Genomic DNA, 18,538 nt, shown 5'->3' with positions numbered 1-18,538 from the left:
TTGTCAAGCCACCAAATCAATTTGATGTTAGCTGTTCGCCCGCTTTCAAAAAGAAAGATAAAATTTACTCCGAAAATTAAATTTTTTCTCCGGCGTAGTCGTTTATTCAGGTAATAGTTTTAAATACTTCGAACACTGGTAGCGAAATATGAGAGAAATGTAGTAAATGGAAAAACTTCAAAAGCGCTACGTCAACAAACTTTTTTTTTGAAATTCGATTACAAATACAATAATTCCGGAATGATCTTGGCTCATTTGTTTATGGCCCTGCTGCATGCTTTGTTATTTGTCTCCAAGCACTTGCTCAAAACTAGGTACATATGTTTACTACATGTTGTTAATACTAATTGTGTGGAATATTTTCAGGCGCGTTCAAGAGAACTTGATTAGTAACTTTGGATTTCTAGCAATGTGTTATTAGCAATGTTCCTCTGTTCAATATTCCATCAATTATTAACCAGTATTTTGAGGCAGGCTCATATTGCTTTACACAATTTTTCTTTTTGTTATTTATATTAGAGGGGAAAGCAATAGCAACAAAAAAGCAATACAAATATACTACTAAAAAGCATGCAGCAGGGCACTCTTATGGCTGAGTGGATAGAGGCATCTGTAAGCACCAGTATACAGTATATATGTTGGAGATTTCGAGTTCAAAATACAGCATCTTAAAAGCTGTCTGATCAAGACGTGAAATTCAGAAACATGTCCTTAAATTTTTTTGAAGGTAGTTATGACCGTCAACGCTTGCGACTTTTATTTCAAAGTGGACTTCTTATCAAGGTGCTCAACTTTACATGTAAATATTGTGAAAAATATTCTTCAAACTCTCTTGATGAAAAAATTTAAGAAAAGTTTTCCTTCAAACTAATACAAAGTTTTACACAAAAATTAAAAATTCTTAATGGTTGATCGTAACGGCATAAACGAATTGAAAAAAATATAAAATTCAACATATCAAAATGCTCAGGATGAAAAAAGGAATTGATTTAGCTACGTCCGTCCGTCCGTCTGTCTGTGATCACGATAAATTGAGTAAATATTAAGATATCTTACTGAAATTTAATATATGAACTCATCTCTCAACGCGATACAAAATGAGCGAAATCGGATGATAACCACGCCCCTTTTTACATACCTAACATTATGGAAATCCACAAGAAAACTGAATATTTAGTGAATAATACATCTTAAATGATAACACTTTATGCGTGGGCTGATATTGAGACTTTGGATAAAAATTTTAAAAATAACTTCAAAATAGGCATGGCACCGCCCACTTGTGACAAAATCAATTTAGCAAATATTATTAATCATAAAAAAAGTCGATAGACCTATCATAACAAAACTCGGCACAGGTTATTTTTACAATTGGGAACGTTTCAAAGAAAAATCAACGAAATCGGTTAAGGAACGCGCCCACGTTTAAATAAGAGATTTTTATAAGAATCGTGGACGAATAAAATAAGCTATATCTGTGCAAAAAAGAGCTTTATATCAATAGTATTTCATTTCACAAGTGGAATTGAACAAGAAATGGAAAAAATTAAAATTTTTCAAAATGGGCGTGTCACCGCCTCTGTTATGACTAAGCAATTTTGTTTGTTTTGGGAGACATAAAAAAAATAATAAATAAATAAATGTAAGGCGCTATAACCTCCGAAGAGATTTTAGGCCGAGTTTCTCTTCCAATTTGCGTCGTGCGCCTTTTTAATTTTTCCTACAAATTGGCGGGACGGGACCTACTTGTTTTACGCCGACTCTGACGAGGCAGATGAGAATTCACTGAGAGCTTTTCATGGCAGAAATACACTCGGAGTGCTTGCCAAACACTGCCGAGGGGCGACCCCGCTTAGACATTTTTTTTCTAATTGAGAAACCTTATTTCTTAAATTCTGATGTTGCTTTGCCCGGGGTGTGAACCCAGGGCATTCGTTGTGGTAGGCGAAGCACGCTACCATTACACCTCGGTGGCCCCTTAGGGTTTCAAGGGGTTGTGTAGCGCAATATATAGCTTCTCCAACCCAATTTTCAACCTCACCTTCGAGCGGCGAATCCCGTTTCACTAACAGACGAGGCTCTGGCGACCACAAGCTCCTCATGGAACTTGGGGGTGGGGAGGGAGGGATGGCCTGAAGGTTTAATGTGGCCATATAAATCGTTCCCGAGATGGTCGGGCCAGCACCTTAATGGTGCTATGTTACCGGAGCGTATCGGATCTGTATCCGACAAAGGACCATCACATCGATAACACTCCCCAAAGCCTTCGGGTAGTAACCTAATCGCTACAACAACAACAACAACAACAACAACAACTTCGGTGGCCGCCAAATTAAGACATGGTACACATATTTTCCCTGTAGCAAGAAATATTTATAGTAAAAATGGACGGGATCGGTTAAAGATGTTTAATAGGTTGGTAGACTAGAATAATAAGCTATATATTAGCGAAAAATAGTTTTCTATCAATGATATTGCACATACCATATTTTATTCTAAGAGGATATGGGGGAGATTTTTTTAATGGGTTTTGCCACGCCCAGATCAAGTATTATACAACATTTCTCGAATCTAAAGAAAATAAAGCACTTGCAACAAAATTCGATACGCATGTTAGGTTTATAAGAAGAAATATTTCTAGCAAAAATTGCTTAGGTAAATAGACTCGTTTTATGTGTATTATTAACTAAATAATCAGGATTTTTTTCAAAACGATGTCTCAATATTTACTCAATTTATCGCGATCACAGACAGACGGACGGACGGACATGGCTAAGTCAAGTCCTTTTTTCATCCTGAGCTTTATGAGATAATGAATTCCATATTTATCTCGATTCATTTATGCCGTTAAGATCTACCGTTATATCACCAAAGTTTAAAATATTTTTAACATATCGAAAGCTTTAAGTTTAAGCTATGTTTCCTTAAAATGCAGATGTGCAAACAAATATGTAAAATAAACAGCAGCGTAAATCCAACTTCGGTTACAACCGCACTTATACTCCCTTACTTTTTTAGGATTAGTTTGTGTTTAGAATATGCCTCAGTAGGATTATAAAAGCAATTCATCAGAAATGAACTGTATAGTTGAAACTCAAACTGAGTATATAATGTACCGTTACACCCGAACTTAGATACCCTTGCTTGTTTTATTATAATGTTTTCCTTATCTTGGGTAAGTTCTGTTTTCTGATTGCACACACTAGCGGACGTGTATGTTGAGGACTGACTCCTAACTAAGGCGGATAAATTTTTTGGTGAGCATGGCTTACCAGGATGGATTTCGATTAGTCCCAACTTGACGTTAATATATTTCCCAGTTTGTCGGAGAAATTCTGGACAACTCTTTTTAAAACCAGCGCGCGTGGCAGCTAACGGAATTTTCTCATATTTATATAAAACTAGAGGTCCCCGCAGACTTTTTTCTGCCCAAAAATTGGCTTGTCTACATTCTAAAACTGGGCCTCAATTCCCGTCTTCACTCTCTTTCCCATTATTTTCTACTTTATATTCCATTTCTATGTCAATGCTTCTCCATTCCTTATTCCACCCACCTTCCCCCCCCCCCCCCCCCCCCTGAACTCACTGCCACTCACATTCCCACCGTCACTTCCAGTCCCACTCCCACTCTCACTACCATTCACACTCCTTCCACTACCACTCCTTATCTCACTCCCACTCCTTACCTCACTCCCACTTCTATTCCCACTCGCATTCCCACTACCATTTCCACACCTTTTCTTCCTCCCATACTTACTGCTACTCCACCCGCTGTTCCATTCCTACTCCCTTTACTACTTCATCTACCTCTCTAACCCCAATTTCATCATATATGGAATCTCTATACCAAATAACTTCTTCGCTTGACAGCTCGATTTCAATATATTTAGTTCTTTAACCCATATACATTACACTAACACAGGCAAAATTTCTAAAATCGCTTTAATCTATCTACAAAAGATATAGCTAAACAATTTAGAAGTTTCTCTACCCGATTTTTATACTTTCTTAATATGCAGCTATTCTTTAAGCTAACCCAATTTTTTTTTCTTTTTTCACTTTTATTTACAGCTACCGAACTCAACTGATAATATTGTAGTACTGCGTCGCGTAACTTTACAATCCACAGGCCGTTATCGTTGCGAAGTCTCGGGAGAAGCGCCATCATTTCAAACAGTTTCAGCGCATGAAGATATGATTGTTGTTGGTAAGCTATAGATATACATAAATTTGATTAAAACCAAAAAACGAGATTAGGATTATTCTTTTTCTTAACCGTAACTAAAACTTTTGCAAACCTTCGTACCAAACCAAAAACTATGTAAAGAAATCTGAAACCTCGCCATTCATCAAAACGAATTAATTAAATTGTATAACTAAAAAATAAGTAGTTATATTGAGAAAGCATTTAAGGACTATAAATTGAATTAAAATATTTTTCAATAAAAATTCATTTAAGTACTACTTCGCACGCGCATTTCTTTACGATCCCTTTCAGCATGCACTTGTCGCGCCTTAATTAGAAAGGACAATTTGTTCACAACAGTCCAGCAGTATATGTCTCGACACATTAGGGGAACTAATTCCTTAAGGAAGGCTACGCCAAAACCTCTGTGAAAGAGTGCATTTCGCCGAGAAAACGAGAGAAATGTAATATTACGCTTTCTGCGTACTTCACTTCGGTGGGACAGTGTGGACAAAAAGTATTCTCCTCTTCGCTTATGTAAATACTTCTTGAAACCGAAGTGATCACTGAATATCTATTACAGGTGGTAATGAAGGTCGCGATGCTTCAGCTCATACTATTTCTGTATATTCCGAATTAACGTTTAGTTCAAGCTCGCTTTAGCCGATTCTTCCATCTGTTTTTGTCCACACAGCTATTGTTCATGACTCTGCGATTTTTTAGCGCATCCAGATGGTTGCGCCATTCCAATGTCGTACAGATCGGCCATTTATTTTAACAGAAGATCAATTGGGATTCTATCGAGATAGAAAAAAAGATCATGCCGTGGTATGCCGTCTTATAAGACCTTGCTTTCGTTTAGCAGTAACTCTGTAGGCTACTAGTATATCTCTTTTGTGGGTAATTTTAAATCCGCGTCACACTATTGAAACGTAAGTAGCTTTAAAAACTTTCACTCACACCCCGGTGAAGTGCTCCATAAAAAATAGTTGCAAGTCAATGTTTACTCCTAGATATTTCAAGTAAGGCCTTGAAATCATTTGATGGACCCCTATGGTTAAGAATAAGTCGCCCTCAGTCCGCTTTGGGTTTACCAAAATCACTTATTCTGTCTTATTACTAACTAAAGAACTTCTTTTAGTTTTTAATTCCAGTCATGGCTTTACGAGTACAATTATTTGTATTGCTTTATTGTGGATCTATATTTTCTAAAATCAAAGTATTAGACATGTCACTTGGGCTGCAGACACTAGCTGGTACTACGCTCGAGAATCGATGATGGTTAATCAGGCATCTTAACCGGTTTCAACAAAAGGACCCGATTTTGACATTTTCATAAGCTTGGGACGATGCCTTCTTGGATTTGGGAATTGAAGCGGTCCGTAAATACTTTAGAATTTAGCGCTGACTTTGGCATCCCATCCACCCCTGTGGACTTATTATCTGCAACTTTGTGTGTTGCATCCAATACTTCGTGCCCTGTTTTTCTTGTAATTTCCTTACCATCAAGGCTTTCGCTTTGATAGATCCAGTAAGGTTGTGTAGTTTCGACGATTATTCTCATAAGTATTAGGAATGTAGATTGCTCTGATGCCCGCCCTTGTGACGCCCCTTTTGACCAACCAGTTCAACCCAACCTTGTCTACCACACCAAGTTCAAAATAAGGACTACCCTAATACACACTTATATATATGTACCTAAATTTGTAGACATGAGCGTTCGTAGATACAAAAACAGCTGTAACAATAGTAGAAGCAAAGACACATTGCATTGCTGCTGAAACTCGTGCCAGCCCACATAAAAGGCTTTTATCAAGCCTTAAACCATTACATCGCTTCACTCTTTACACTTAGTATAAACGTAGTACCTACATATATCTGTGTATAAATACTTAGGTACATATGTGGCTTGTCACATGTCTACACAGCATAGTGCATTGTCGCAGCACTACGCATAAAGTACGGATAGTATTGTCTGACCTGGATGGTTGCCATTTAGGTCAAAATAAAAATCATTGAAGTTTTCTACTTTTACTCACAAACACACACACATATGTATATATATGCATGCATATTTATAAATTTTTGAAAGTAAGTGGTTACACACATACGTATATAGTATAACTACAAACTAGTTATATCTGTGCATATGTATGTAGTTGCCCGTATGGCTGTCCATATACCAAAGTGACATATGAAACTCAATGCAATGGGTTTGTTTAAAAATAAACAAAGCACATGAATTGAAAGCAGAACGGGGCCCACTGGGCGTATACGCAATAGGGTTGAAGCCAGATAAACCCATCATGTCAGCAAACAAAAAAAAAACAAACAGGCAAAAACAAAACCTTACACAATATAATGTTGGTTTACTATAAAATGGGCAGGTTTATTATATTGTAAAGTAACTTGTTTGATTGTTTTGTTTTTGTTTTTCTTAAAAGTATGTGCACTTATGAACTTACTCGTATACAATTTTCGTTATTTATTTTCAAAATTTATTTTTAATATTCATATCGAAAGCTTTGTTGGACTTTGTAATAAAAACAAATTTACGCATGTTAGGCAAAAGGCAGACGTGATTGAAAGAAAAATTTTAATTACTGATGCTTTAAAAATTGTAATTGAAAGTTCAAAACCATCTATCAAATTGTTGCAAAACCAATACAAGGGACAATTTTGCTTTAGGAGAGGTTTTATAACTTTTACCTCTTCTGATACTGGCCTCTCATGTGTAGGTTTATAATTTGCTTAAAAAAATGTATTAGTCTTTGACCAGCAGCTTTGATAGGCTTATATTGTGCCCATACCATACCGAAAGATCGAGTCCGGGAACTGTTACTTGAGAGCAATTTAGCAAGGTCGTCTCTAGGCAGAATAGATGAGCCTAGATATGGATCAGATATGTTTTGGAAAAAAACAACATTCAGACACTGACCCAATCATCACAAATAAGACTTTCTATGATAACGTTCCCCCTTACGGTAGTAAATGGGGGAATCAGAGAAAATAAAAGTGAGTTCCAACGGGTGGTAGAGGTTTGAAATTAGATTGAAAAAGCTAAAAATTGCACTCGAAATCCTTTGAAAGAGTTGCGCTATACAAAACCTTGAACATTTACCTCCAGTTCGCTAACTTCCAATTGAATAGCTTGGCTCCGTTAATTAATTTTGGAATTAGAATGGTGTGTAAAATTATCACAAAAAGTTCGAAATAAAACAAAATGAAAACAAGTAAAGGTATCTAAGTTCGAGTGTAACCGAACATTATATACTCAGCGTGAATTTCAATTGTACATTTCATTTCAGATAAATTACTTTACGCGGTGCGCTCCGTTAAAAAAAAATATCTCCCCATTTGCTCTTACAATAAAACTTGATAAATTAAATATCATTGATTCAAAACTACTTTTTGCTAAGTTGTAGCTTATTATTCTAGTCTACGATCCATTTAAACCTTTAAACTTTTTTTATCGTATTGCCGTGGTCTTTAAGCGATCCCGTCCATTTTTGCTAGACATATTTTTTGCTATCAGGAAAATAGGTGTACACAATTTCATTACGATATGTTAATTTTTCTTCGAGTTATAGCTCCCGAATAATAGAAAATTACTTAAAAAAAATCAAAAAATTTTATAACATCCTAAATAAAATAGGTTCTGTATCCATTTATAACTATTAAAAATCACAAAAACTATTAATGAATGTTAATATTTACCTGAAATATCAGAATTCGTCACAATTACTCAATTCAATTGCGTTAAAACTCAAAATATTCACGCTAAAATAGGCGATTTCACATAGGTTAAAAAAAACTATAACACACTTTTCAGAAATAGCTGAATTCCGATTACTTGACAGCTGATGCAAAGTATGCGATCGATGTGAAAGAGTAGAATTATTTTTCCCCTATCTATTGTTAAGCTGTCGGAGTGCTTTTTTTGTAATTGTGGCAACTTTCAGAAATTCCGTTATGGCTCCCTATATGTATAAAATCTACCTATGTGCATCGCTTAATGACAAAATATTTTTCAAAAATTAGCTCAGTATTTGTTTCAAAAGCGTATTATCTTATAACTTGTTTGAAGAACGCCATATCTCAGAATTTTTTTCATATACGCCTTATCATATGTTAAATTTATTGAGTTTGAAATAAGATAGGTTGTTTTGAAAGAAAATCTGTGATAGATCTTTTCTTTAATAAAACTCTGAAGTGTCGCGTTCTTCAAAAAAAAAAATTAATAATAATAATCTTACAAATCAGTAGGCCGATATAACAAAAAAAATTGTCAAAAAATTAATAGTTTCTCCAAATCCTTTTGGCATTTAAAAAATTAGTTACACTACTTAAGATAGTTTTCTAATTCTAGGAGATTGAACTTTTCCCCGATTTACTTGCTTAGTAAAAATAATCTGTTCTGATATTCAAATTTGGAAGTGCCAAAGTGTATTTTACGTCGGAAACATTACCGAAATAAATTGTGGGTAACAAAACTTTTACGTTTATTTATTCATATACCATGAACATTATAAAAGTTATACAAAATTGTTTCTATAATCTAGCAGATCAATTCAACGGAAGCTCGATTATCCGTTGAGATTTAATTTCATGTTTATCTGCATATTTAATTTTAACAACTAATTAATTATATTAATTGATCCTATTTATTTACAACTTGCTATATACGAACAAATATGCCCTTCTATTTTGCAAAATAAACTCTGTCAGAAAATCGCTCTTGGAAATATAAAAAAAAATATACATGCATTGAAAAATACGTGAAAAAAATGTTTTATACAAATATTTCATAAGGTATATAAAACGAATTTCAGAGAAAATAAAATAAAACTGACTGGAAAATATTTTATTCATAGAAAGTTATTGAAAATATGAAATGTTATTGGTTAGCAAGCAAATTAAAACAAATAGCTTTGAAGAACATATTGCTGCGAATTTCAAATATTCTCGATAAATTTGCGCCTTCTCTTATTCTATCGATGGCGGCCGCGGTTGTGTAGGGCGATCGATACTGGCGATCGTATACACACAAATTTCATTAAAAATGTAAGTAAATTGTTAAAATAGATCAATAAAAAAATATAATAAATATCAAATTCTTATTACTAACAAAGGTCGAATTCAAACAAGCTTAATCCAAGCCAAAAGGAAATATTGGCGGAAATCATGGCGAGACACACGTTTTGGTATCGGCTCGCTTCAAATTACCTTCTCCAGAAAGTAACTGAAAGTTTCTTAAGCTAAGCCAAATATTTTCAAGGAATTTCAATAATTTTTTTTACAAAGAAATCATAAGCCCCAAGGGGTTAGGGGGCTAAGAATATAACCGCGGTAGGTATTTCTGTCGAAAGAGGCGACTAAAATACCGAACTGATTCAGGGGGTTGTGTAGCGCAACCATTTACCTTTATGGTGCTTATTAACGGAATGTACCAGTGCTCGATCTCCGTGTAAAGCAACGTCAAAAATTTAGAAAGTCCGAGTGTATTTCTGCAATGAATAACTCCTCAGTAAAATTTAATTTGCCTTGCAGATACCGTTCAGAAATGGCGTAAAACACGTAGGGCCCATCCTGCCAATGTGTAGGAAAAGCAAGACGCAAATTGGAAGAGAAGCTCAGCCTTAAATCGCCTTGTATTCACTTTTTATCTTTCGAACCACTGAACTGTCCAATCTTTGTTTACAGCACTATTCTTACAGTTGAGTTTTAAAATGTATTCGTGTGCTTCATTTATAAATCAAAGTGATTGCTTTTCTTTGATTGTGTTGCTTTAATATTCTTAGCGTCTAGACTTTTAGCGAAGGTCCTTCTCGAATATTTGCCTATTTATTTTTTGTTTCTGTATCGCATATGGGCTTTGGCTATATGCACAGTTTTATATGCACTTTTTTTTGCTGTGTATATATGTTAGTAATGTCGTCTGCGCTCTTTTTTGCTGAGCATAGAAAGTAATGTCCGCGCTCCTTTAGTGCTGTGAATATGTGTGCGTAACTGTCTATGGTCTTATATGCTTAAAGTGCTATTGCGGTTGTGCAGCATTAAATTACTTGCGACTTCTGCTTTTCCAAATGAACCATCTAATTTCTATTTCATGGTTTTCCAATTTTTCGCATGCGGTAAGTGACATCGCTGATCCACTTTACAACTTTGTAAAAGACTTCCCCCGAAATATTGTTGAAAAACCAGTGAGTGTATTATAAAAGCACCAAATATTCCTCCAACAAACCTTCCGAATTCATGTTGTTGTCGTACCTGTCTCTCATTTTCTTTATCCTGATGCGTTGTCTCATACTCTGTTGTTCTAAAAGTGAAATAGTTTGAAGGGCTTAACGGATTCGCTTTGCATCATCAGTTTCGATTTGATGTTTCATAATACTAGTGCATCCTGGCTTGAAGCCATCCTTGCCTTCTTTTTGGGAATTCTTTTCTTCCGTAGGATACATCCGTTTGGATTTGTTAATGCCAATATTTTTCCCGCAGATACTCTTGGATTTGATTTTTTTCCCACAATCTCGATTTATCTTTTCCCCGTTTTTCTGTTTTCGACTTTAAAGATTGTGGTAAACTTTCCTTGAACAGCACTCATTTACTGCTGATCTCCTTATCATAGCCAAAGTGCACGTCCTTGTTATTTAATCGCAAACTCCTTCTTTGTAAGTCGATCTTAATTACATGGTTACTCAGAAGTATGCTCCCAATAGACTTCAGCAGCAACTTCTGCTACTATGAAATTGTCTAAAGCCGTAACCTTCCCACATATGACTTCACCTGTCACTTCTCTCTGAACTTGGTTGTACTCGCCAGTGACCGCAGGTGATCTTCTGTTTCCCAAATCCGATCTGATAACGGAATAAGATGCTCATATATCTACAGTCAGAAACACACACCCTTTTGTCCACATATCGTCCGACGGTAAAATTTATACATTATTGCCCAATTTGTGACACAGATATAATGGGACAATCAATAGCTTGGCTCCTTGAATCTAGCTCGCTATTAAACAACATTTGCACATTTCATCTGTAGGCTTGGCGGCGAAGAATAAAGCGTTAAGAGCTGCAATGAGTCTCGGGGCTAGTAAAGCGTCATCGATTCCTGGGTGAACAGTCTACTTCATAACAAAATTACTCTTATCCTTAAAAGAAGTGACTATAGGCTCATAATGGGTAGTCTGACTAAAAACTACACTCTTGGAATACATGCTTTTATGCAGGGCCTTGTCAGTGGGTGGAGGAAACGATCGAGCGTGTTTTGTGCTCGAGCCTTGCACCCACCAGGCTAAGGCTCAAGCCATGGACCTGGTTTCTAAAAGGGTTTCAATTTTTGGCGGTCAGAAAACTTCTGGTAACATTATGAATTCATTCATCCTTTGTGAGGTCCTTACGGACCGCCAAGTTCTACGCACGTTAAATAAATTTTTTATTTTTTTCTTCCTCTTCTCCCCTAACCTATTGTGCGATTTTTCTCTACTGTCTACCAGCAATTGTTAAACATATTTTTTGTTTACTCACATTGTTTGCTCATTCATAATTACCATTTATTGTTTACATTGGCAGTTGATTTGTTCATTGTTTTTTTTTGCTTTTTTTTTTGTTTTTTCGTGGTGTTAGTGTGATTGACTTTTAATTACTTAATTTGTATTACGTGTACATGTAAATTTTACAGTTCATAAATTTCATTGGATATTTTATGCTTCTGAAATTTGACTTGATACAAGACCATGTGACATTATGTTTTAAGCTATTTGTTCCGTTATGTTAGTAATTAGCGCTTCCTTGCAACTTTTATAACTTTGTTTGCCCTGTTTCGCTATCAAATTGTATGGCATAAATATTAAAGTGTAGCTACAATAGAAATTAGGACTGTAGTAAAAGACACAAGAGCTTATTTAGATGTATGTATGTAGAAAAAAAGTGTAAAAAATTGTTGTTAAAGTCTTTAAAACCGTTAAACTCTAAGCATATACAATTCTCGCGTCCCACTGTTTGTGGTTGCACTCTTTCAAAACGGCTCGACCGAATCCCATACAATTTTGTGAGCGTATTGAGTAGGCCTTAGGATCGGATGCTTTTTTTTCAAGCTTTAAAATTATTAGGGCGGTCAATCCCTTAATTTTTTTTGATTTTGCAGACACAATTTTTTGTTTTTATTTTTTTTATGAAAGATCAATTAAGAATACATACAACCTGGGACTGGGAATGAGAATGGAACTGGGACTGGGACTGCGACTGAGATGGGGACTAGGACTGGGAATAAGGGATGGAGATGAAAGGAAGAATCGCAGAGTGAGGAGTAAATAAAAAGATAAAGGAAGTGGAGAGTGAGAGGTAGGAGGCAATAAAGAGAAGACACAATTTTTAATTTTATCCTTTATATAACAAAGACACAATCTTATTATATATAAAACTAGATATTTAGTCAGCTTATAATATTGAATAAAGTTGAAACGAAGTCCTTTTTTTTTAATAATATTTTCGGCGCACGTCACTTCGAACACCCGGAGTCTTTCGTTTTTGTAAGTTTAAACATTTTCAGGCATAATGGAGATATCGTGTAAGAAATTTTCATAGCAGATGTTTAACCCCAGAATAAACTTTCGTATTCTGAAATGCAAATTTTACCTCAGGAGATGAAAAAAACTGTTTAAAACTCGTTAAGGCTAATCGGATCTATACTTAACCACTGCAACTTTGCGGTCTCTGGAAAGAAGCTAAGTAACTATTTGAATTATTTAATTTGAATATATGTGTGTGAATATGTAGTAGTAAACAACTTTACAAATATAGAAACCCAAACGCTTGCCAACCTTTTCATATACAGCCATTCGTATTTCTGTTCATCTTTACTTGTATGTACAGCCTAGAGATCTCCTCGGGATCCCGGAATTCCAATATTTTTTTTAGTGGATCGTTAACAATAATTTTCTACATCGTTTCCAAATAAACGCATTTTAAGAGAAAAACATGCATAACACTGCTGAATAAGAGAAATAAAAAAGTCCGTAGAAAAGTTTTGCTAAGGGCTTCGAAAGCATTTTATTGATTCCAAATCAAAAGTCTTTCTATGCGCCTCCCGAAGACGACTTAGCGTTGATTGCGATAAAGTACAGCATGTTTTTCACACCAAACGATACAAAATACCAACTTTAAACCTACCAGAACTAAAAGATGTGTACCTTAACCTAGCAGACAAAAAGCTGAACTGCAAGGACAACTTCATTCAGCACCAAAAGGGAGCGTATATTATTGGATTATATGTGTGTTGGTCTTACCCCCAAAATATGCAGACGGATTTATATTACCATTATCCGACTCATACTGCCTAATTGGATATTCGTAGGGTGGCTACTTTTCAATTAGGTGTCAAATCTAAACTTGCTGTGTAAAGACCACATACCTAGTATTATCAACATAAGTGGTGCTCTAATAAAAATGCCAAGCGAAGCCCTTCAGATCATTATAGGTATCCTGCCATTGGATCTAGGTGATTATGGATCACCGAAAACGTGATTGCGTCTTCAAATTAAAACTAAACTACTTGACTTAATCCTACTGCCTTAAATACCTTCCTTAACGTTAAGAAGCTCATGGGAAAGGGGTTGCGGTTGTAGGTGCATATTGTTCTTACCGCAAGCATGTGCCTGTCCTGTGCCATATTGCTTAACAACATACGTACCTATATCATTTACCCTAATTTGTTGCTACGCTTTGCTCTAATGCTTTGGTGATAGCTATGAGCTTAACTCCTGTTACATTCCATCACGCAGCATCAGCAGTTGTTGGGAATACCATTCTGCTGGCGCAAAACATGGTAGTGGTTGCTAGGCGGTGGTCAAACCACGCTTACAACGAGTTTTGAAGCGACGCTATTGCTAGGTCAGAAGTAACACGCTAGTTTATGTTGCTTGGCAAAACTTGTGCAAGCAAACAGGTTATGCGCTGTCGCTGTTGCTATGTGGGTGGTGATAAGGAAAGCGTTTGTTGTCACATCTTAGCTGTTGCTAGGTAGAAATCAAGCCATACTTAGCGCCTGTTACATTCCACGCATGATAAGTGCAAACAGGTTTTAGTTGTTAATAAGATAACTAAAGCGAATCAAGATATTGGTGTTGCTTAGTTTTGACCAGGAACAAAGCTTAGTCCTGTTATATGTAATTATAAAATAAATTATATAAAATTGTTGGCAAATGGTGGCAGGATTATTGCAAATGTCTCTTGCTGATATGTTCAGGCACAGTGGGCCTAATGTGATAACTGACACAGTGGGTCTAATGTGATAACTTTTACAAGTACACGATGAGCATAAAAATCTAGGTCTGATGAGATCTGATATGTACTTAACCCTTCTGTTACGTTAAGCAAAACTTAAACACGTGTTGTTAGGGTCACGATTAATGAAAGAACTTTTAGAAAAAGTTTCGATACGGGTACTCATTTAAAATACTCGGAACAAAGTATCGATGTTAGTGCTCACAATCAGTAAGAGGTATCGAGTATACTCGATGCAAGTGAGAATTTCGGAGCTTTTCCCAAAAGTGAAGAATCTTTTTTCAAAACCCACTACCACAAGAAGAGGCTTTAAAAGAATTACAAAGTATAATCGAAACACCTGGCTACGCCACTCTGACATAATCGGTTTAAGGGCTAGCCGGGGGAGATTTCATCGGCAGCGTCTGTACATCTCTAGGTGCGGCTGCAAGCGGGCGTCTGTCTTGGAGCAAGCGGCTCGCTATATAAACGTGCCAGGTAATATTTTCACGCCCGCTGAGCGGGTTGTGCACTGGGCTTGGGACCCGCCACGTAACACCATACTCCAATCAAATATAACAACAAGCCTCGGATAAATACACTATCTATTGATGACGACCATGGCTAACGTTTGAAGGACAATGAATTGAGGGCATGCACCTGGAACGTCCGTTCCCTGAATGGGATTGGTGCAGATGCCCGGCTCGTTGATGTCCTCGTCAAAGCAAAATCTGACATCACCGCCATCCAAGAAATGCGTTGGACGAAGCAAGGAAGAAAGAAGATCAAAAACTGTGACATATATTGGAGTGGCCATGTGAATAAGCGCAGTTTCGGCTTCGGATTCGTGGTGGGAGAGAGACTTTGTCGCCAAGTGCTGGCGTTCACGCCTGTGGACGAGCGTCTCGCCGCTATTCGAACAAAAGCAAAATTTTTTAATATATATTTCATCTGCGCCCATGCGCCGACAGAGGAGAAAGACGATGAGGTGAAAGACACTTTTTATGAACAATTAGAACGCACATACGAGCGCTGCCCCCGTCATGATATAAAAGTCGTGCTTGGCGACTTTAACGCCAGGGTGGGCTAAGAAGGTGTTTTTGGCCCTACAGTCGGAAAGTTCAGCCTACACAATGAAACTTCTCCTAACGGACTGAGGCTGATTGACTTTGCCTGTGCTCGAAACATGGGCATATCAAGCACGAGGTTCATGCATAAAAAGATACATCAAGCTACATGGCTGTCTCCTGATCGAAATACTCGCAATCAGATCGATCACGTTGTGATAGACGGACGGCATGCCTCCAGTGTTTTAGATGTGCGAACGATCCGAGGACCTAACATCGATTCGGACCATTATCTCGTTGCAGCCAAAATACGCACCCGCCTCAACGCGGCTAAAAACAAGGAACAAAAAACACAAGGAAAGCTAGACGTCGAAAAGCTTCAATCACAACAGACTGCCAATGATTTCGCAACTCGACTCTCACACCTGCTCTCTGAGTGCACAACTCATCCTGAAGGAATACAGGAGCAGTGGGAGCATATCTCCAAAGCACTTCATACTGCCGCCGAGGAAAAAATTGGTTACCGGCGACCACGAAAAAACAACTGGTATGATGAAGAATACCGCGTTGCAACCGAAAGAAAAGACTCTGCCTACAGGGCTACGTTAAAAGCGGGCGCGACAAGAGGAGTGTGTGAACGCTATCGTGAGTTGAAAAGGGAAGCGAGAAGCCTTTTCAGGAAGAAAAAAGCAGAAGCAGAAAGGCGTGAGTGCGAGGAGCTTGAGCTGCTAGCCACCAGGAATAACGCCCGAAAATTCTACCAAAAAATACGGCGACAGACGGAAGGTTTTAAGACCGGGGCAAACTTCTGTAGCAAACTCCTGTAGGAATGAAAACGGCGACCTTGTAACTGATGTCCAGAGAGTGCTTAGATTACGGAGGGAACACTTCTCTGCTCTCCTAAATGTAGGCAGCAATTCACCGCGCAGAGATGAAGAACCCGATCCCGCAATCGATGATGATGGAATATATGTCCCCCCGCCCGATTATGACGAAGTTAGAATAGCAATAACCAGATTAAAAAACAACAAGGCCGTGGGCGCTGATGGATTGCCTGCGGAGCTATTTAAGGTCGGCGGCGAGGAGTTGGTAAGGCGCATGCGGCAGCTTCTTAGCAAAATATGGGCGGACGAAAGCATGCCCTACGGTTGGAATCTAAGTGTTCTTTGCCCAGTCCACAAGAAGGGGGATACTGCAAAATGCACCAACTATCGTGGAATCAGCCTTCTTAATATCGCATATAAGGTCCTTTCAAGTGTATTGTGCGAAAGATTGAAGCCCACCGTGAACTGCTGATTGGACTTTATCAGTGCGGCTTCAGACCTGGTAAATCTACCATCAACCAGATTTTCACAATGCGCCAAATCTTGGAATAAACCTGTGAAAAGAGAATCGACACACATCACCTCTTCGTCGACTTTAAAGCCGCCTACGACAGCACGAAAAGGAGCTGCCTATATGCCGCTATGTCTGAATTTGGTTTCCCCGCAAAACTTATACGGCTTTGCAAAATGACGTGGACCAACACCATCAGCTCAGTCAGAATTTGGAAGGACCTCTCTGAGCCGTTCGAAACTAAACGAGGTTTCAAACAGGGTGACCCCCTATCGTGCGATTTCTTTAATTTGATGCTGGAGAAAATTATACTAGCTGCAGAACTTAACCGCACTGGAGCAATATACTATAAAAGCGTGCAATTACTGGCATATGCTGATGACATTGATATCATCGGCTTAAACACCCGCGCTGTTAGTTCTGCTTACTCCAAGCTGGAAAAAGAAGCGGTAAAGATGGGTTTGATGGTGAATGAGGGCAAAACGAAGTACCTGCTGTCATCGAGCAAAGAGTCAGCGCATATGCGCCTTGGCAACCACGCTACTATTGGCAGCCATAATTTCAAAATAGTAAAAGACTTTGTTTATTTGGGAACCAGCATCAACACTAGGAACAACATCAGCACTGAAATCCAGCGAAGAATCAATCATGCGAATAAATACTACTTTGGACTAGATAGGCAATTGAAAAGTTAAGTCCACTCTCGGCGAATGAAAATCATACTCTACAAGTCACTTATCGTACCCGTCCTGCTATATGGGGCAGAAGCATGGACCATGACAACAGTAGATGAAGCGGCTTTGGGAATGTTCGAGAGAAAAGTTCTTCGAAAGATTTATGGACCTCTACGCGTTGGCGAGTACCGAAGAAGATTTAATGATGAGCTGTACGAGCTATACGCAGACATCAACATAGTCCAGCGAATTAAAACGCAGCGGCTGCGCTGGCTAGGCCATGTTATGCGAATGAAAGATGATGCTCCGGCCAAGAAAGTGTTTCTATCGGAACCCGCCTATGGAAGCAGAGGTAGAGGGCGGCCCCCACTCCGTTGGAAGGACCAGGTGGAAAACGATTTAAACTCCCTTGGTGTGACCAATTGGCGCCGGTTGGCGGAGAGAAGGAGCGACTGGCGCGCCTTGTTGGACGGCCATAACCGTTTAGACGGTTAAGCGCCAATTAAGTAAGTATGTAATCGAAACACGTCCTAATGTCGAGTTGTTTAAATTTTTTCCCACACAATTAATAAAACTAAAAGAAATTTTATTGTTAGAAAAATTTTTCTAAACGTGGTAGCCACTCGACACTGGTATTGCACGCACCCCGAGTGTATTTCTCCCATCAAAAGCATCCTAGGGAAAATTCACCTACCCTGCATATGCCGTTCGGAATAGTCATAAAATATGTAGGTCTCAATTTGAAGGGAAAATTTAAAACAGAACGATGGAAATTGGATGAGAACCTATGTCTAAACTCCGTGAAGGTAAATAAAGACAGGAACTTTTTATGGCGTTAAAAGTTTTGTGGAGATATTAACTAAATAGAAGGGGATCAGGACGATTTTTTTTTTTTTTTAACTTTTGTACTTTGCTCTACCATATTTCTACTGCTAGTATTTTGTTAAGATTAAAATTGTTAGAATTTGTTTTAAAGAGGCGTGGTCCATATTTGCGTTTGATGAAATCTAT

General features: G+C 37.7%; 1 protein-coding gene across 1 annotated transcript in view; it reads left to right on the top strand.

The window, feature by feature from the left end:
- LOC137242579 (uncharacterized) overlaps nt 1–18,538 on the top strand; it is a 174,812-nt gene that overhangs the window by 86,066 nt on the left and 70,208 nt on the right. The window contains exon 3 of the mRNA XM_067769860.1: nt 4,072–4,207. Coding sequence (XP_067625961.1) covers nt 4,072–4,207 — 136 coding nt within the window. The remainder of the gene's footprint in view (nt 1–4,071; nt 4,208–18,538) is intronic.

Source organism: Eurosta solidaginis, chromosome 2 (assembly GCF_040869045.1).
Source record: "Eurosta solidaginis isolate ZX-2024a chromosome 2, ASM4086904v1, whole genome shotgun sequence".
Lineage (NCBI taxonomy): Eukaryota > Metazoa > Arthropoda > Insecta > Diptera > Tephritidae > Eurosta > Eurosta solidaginis.
This window is presented reverse-complemented; position numbering and strand designations above follow the sequence as displayed.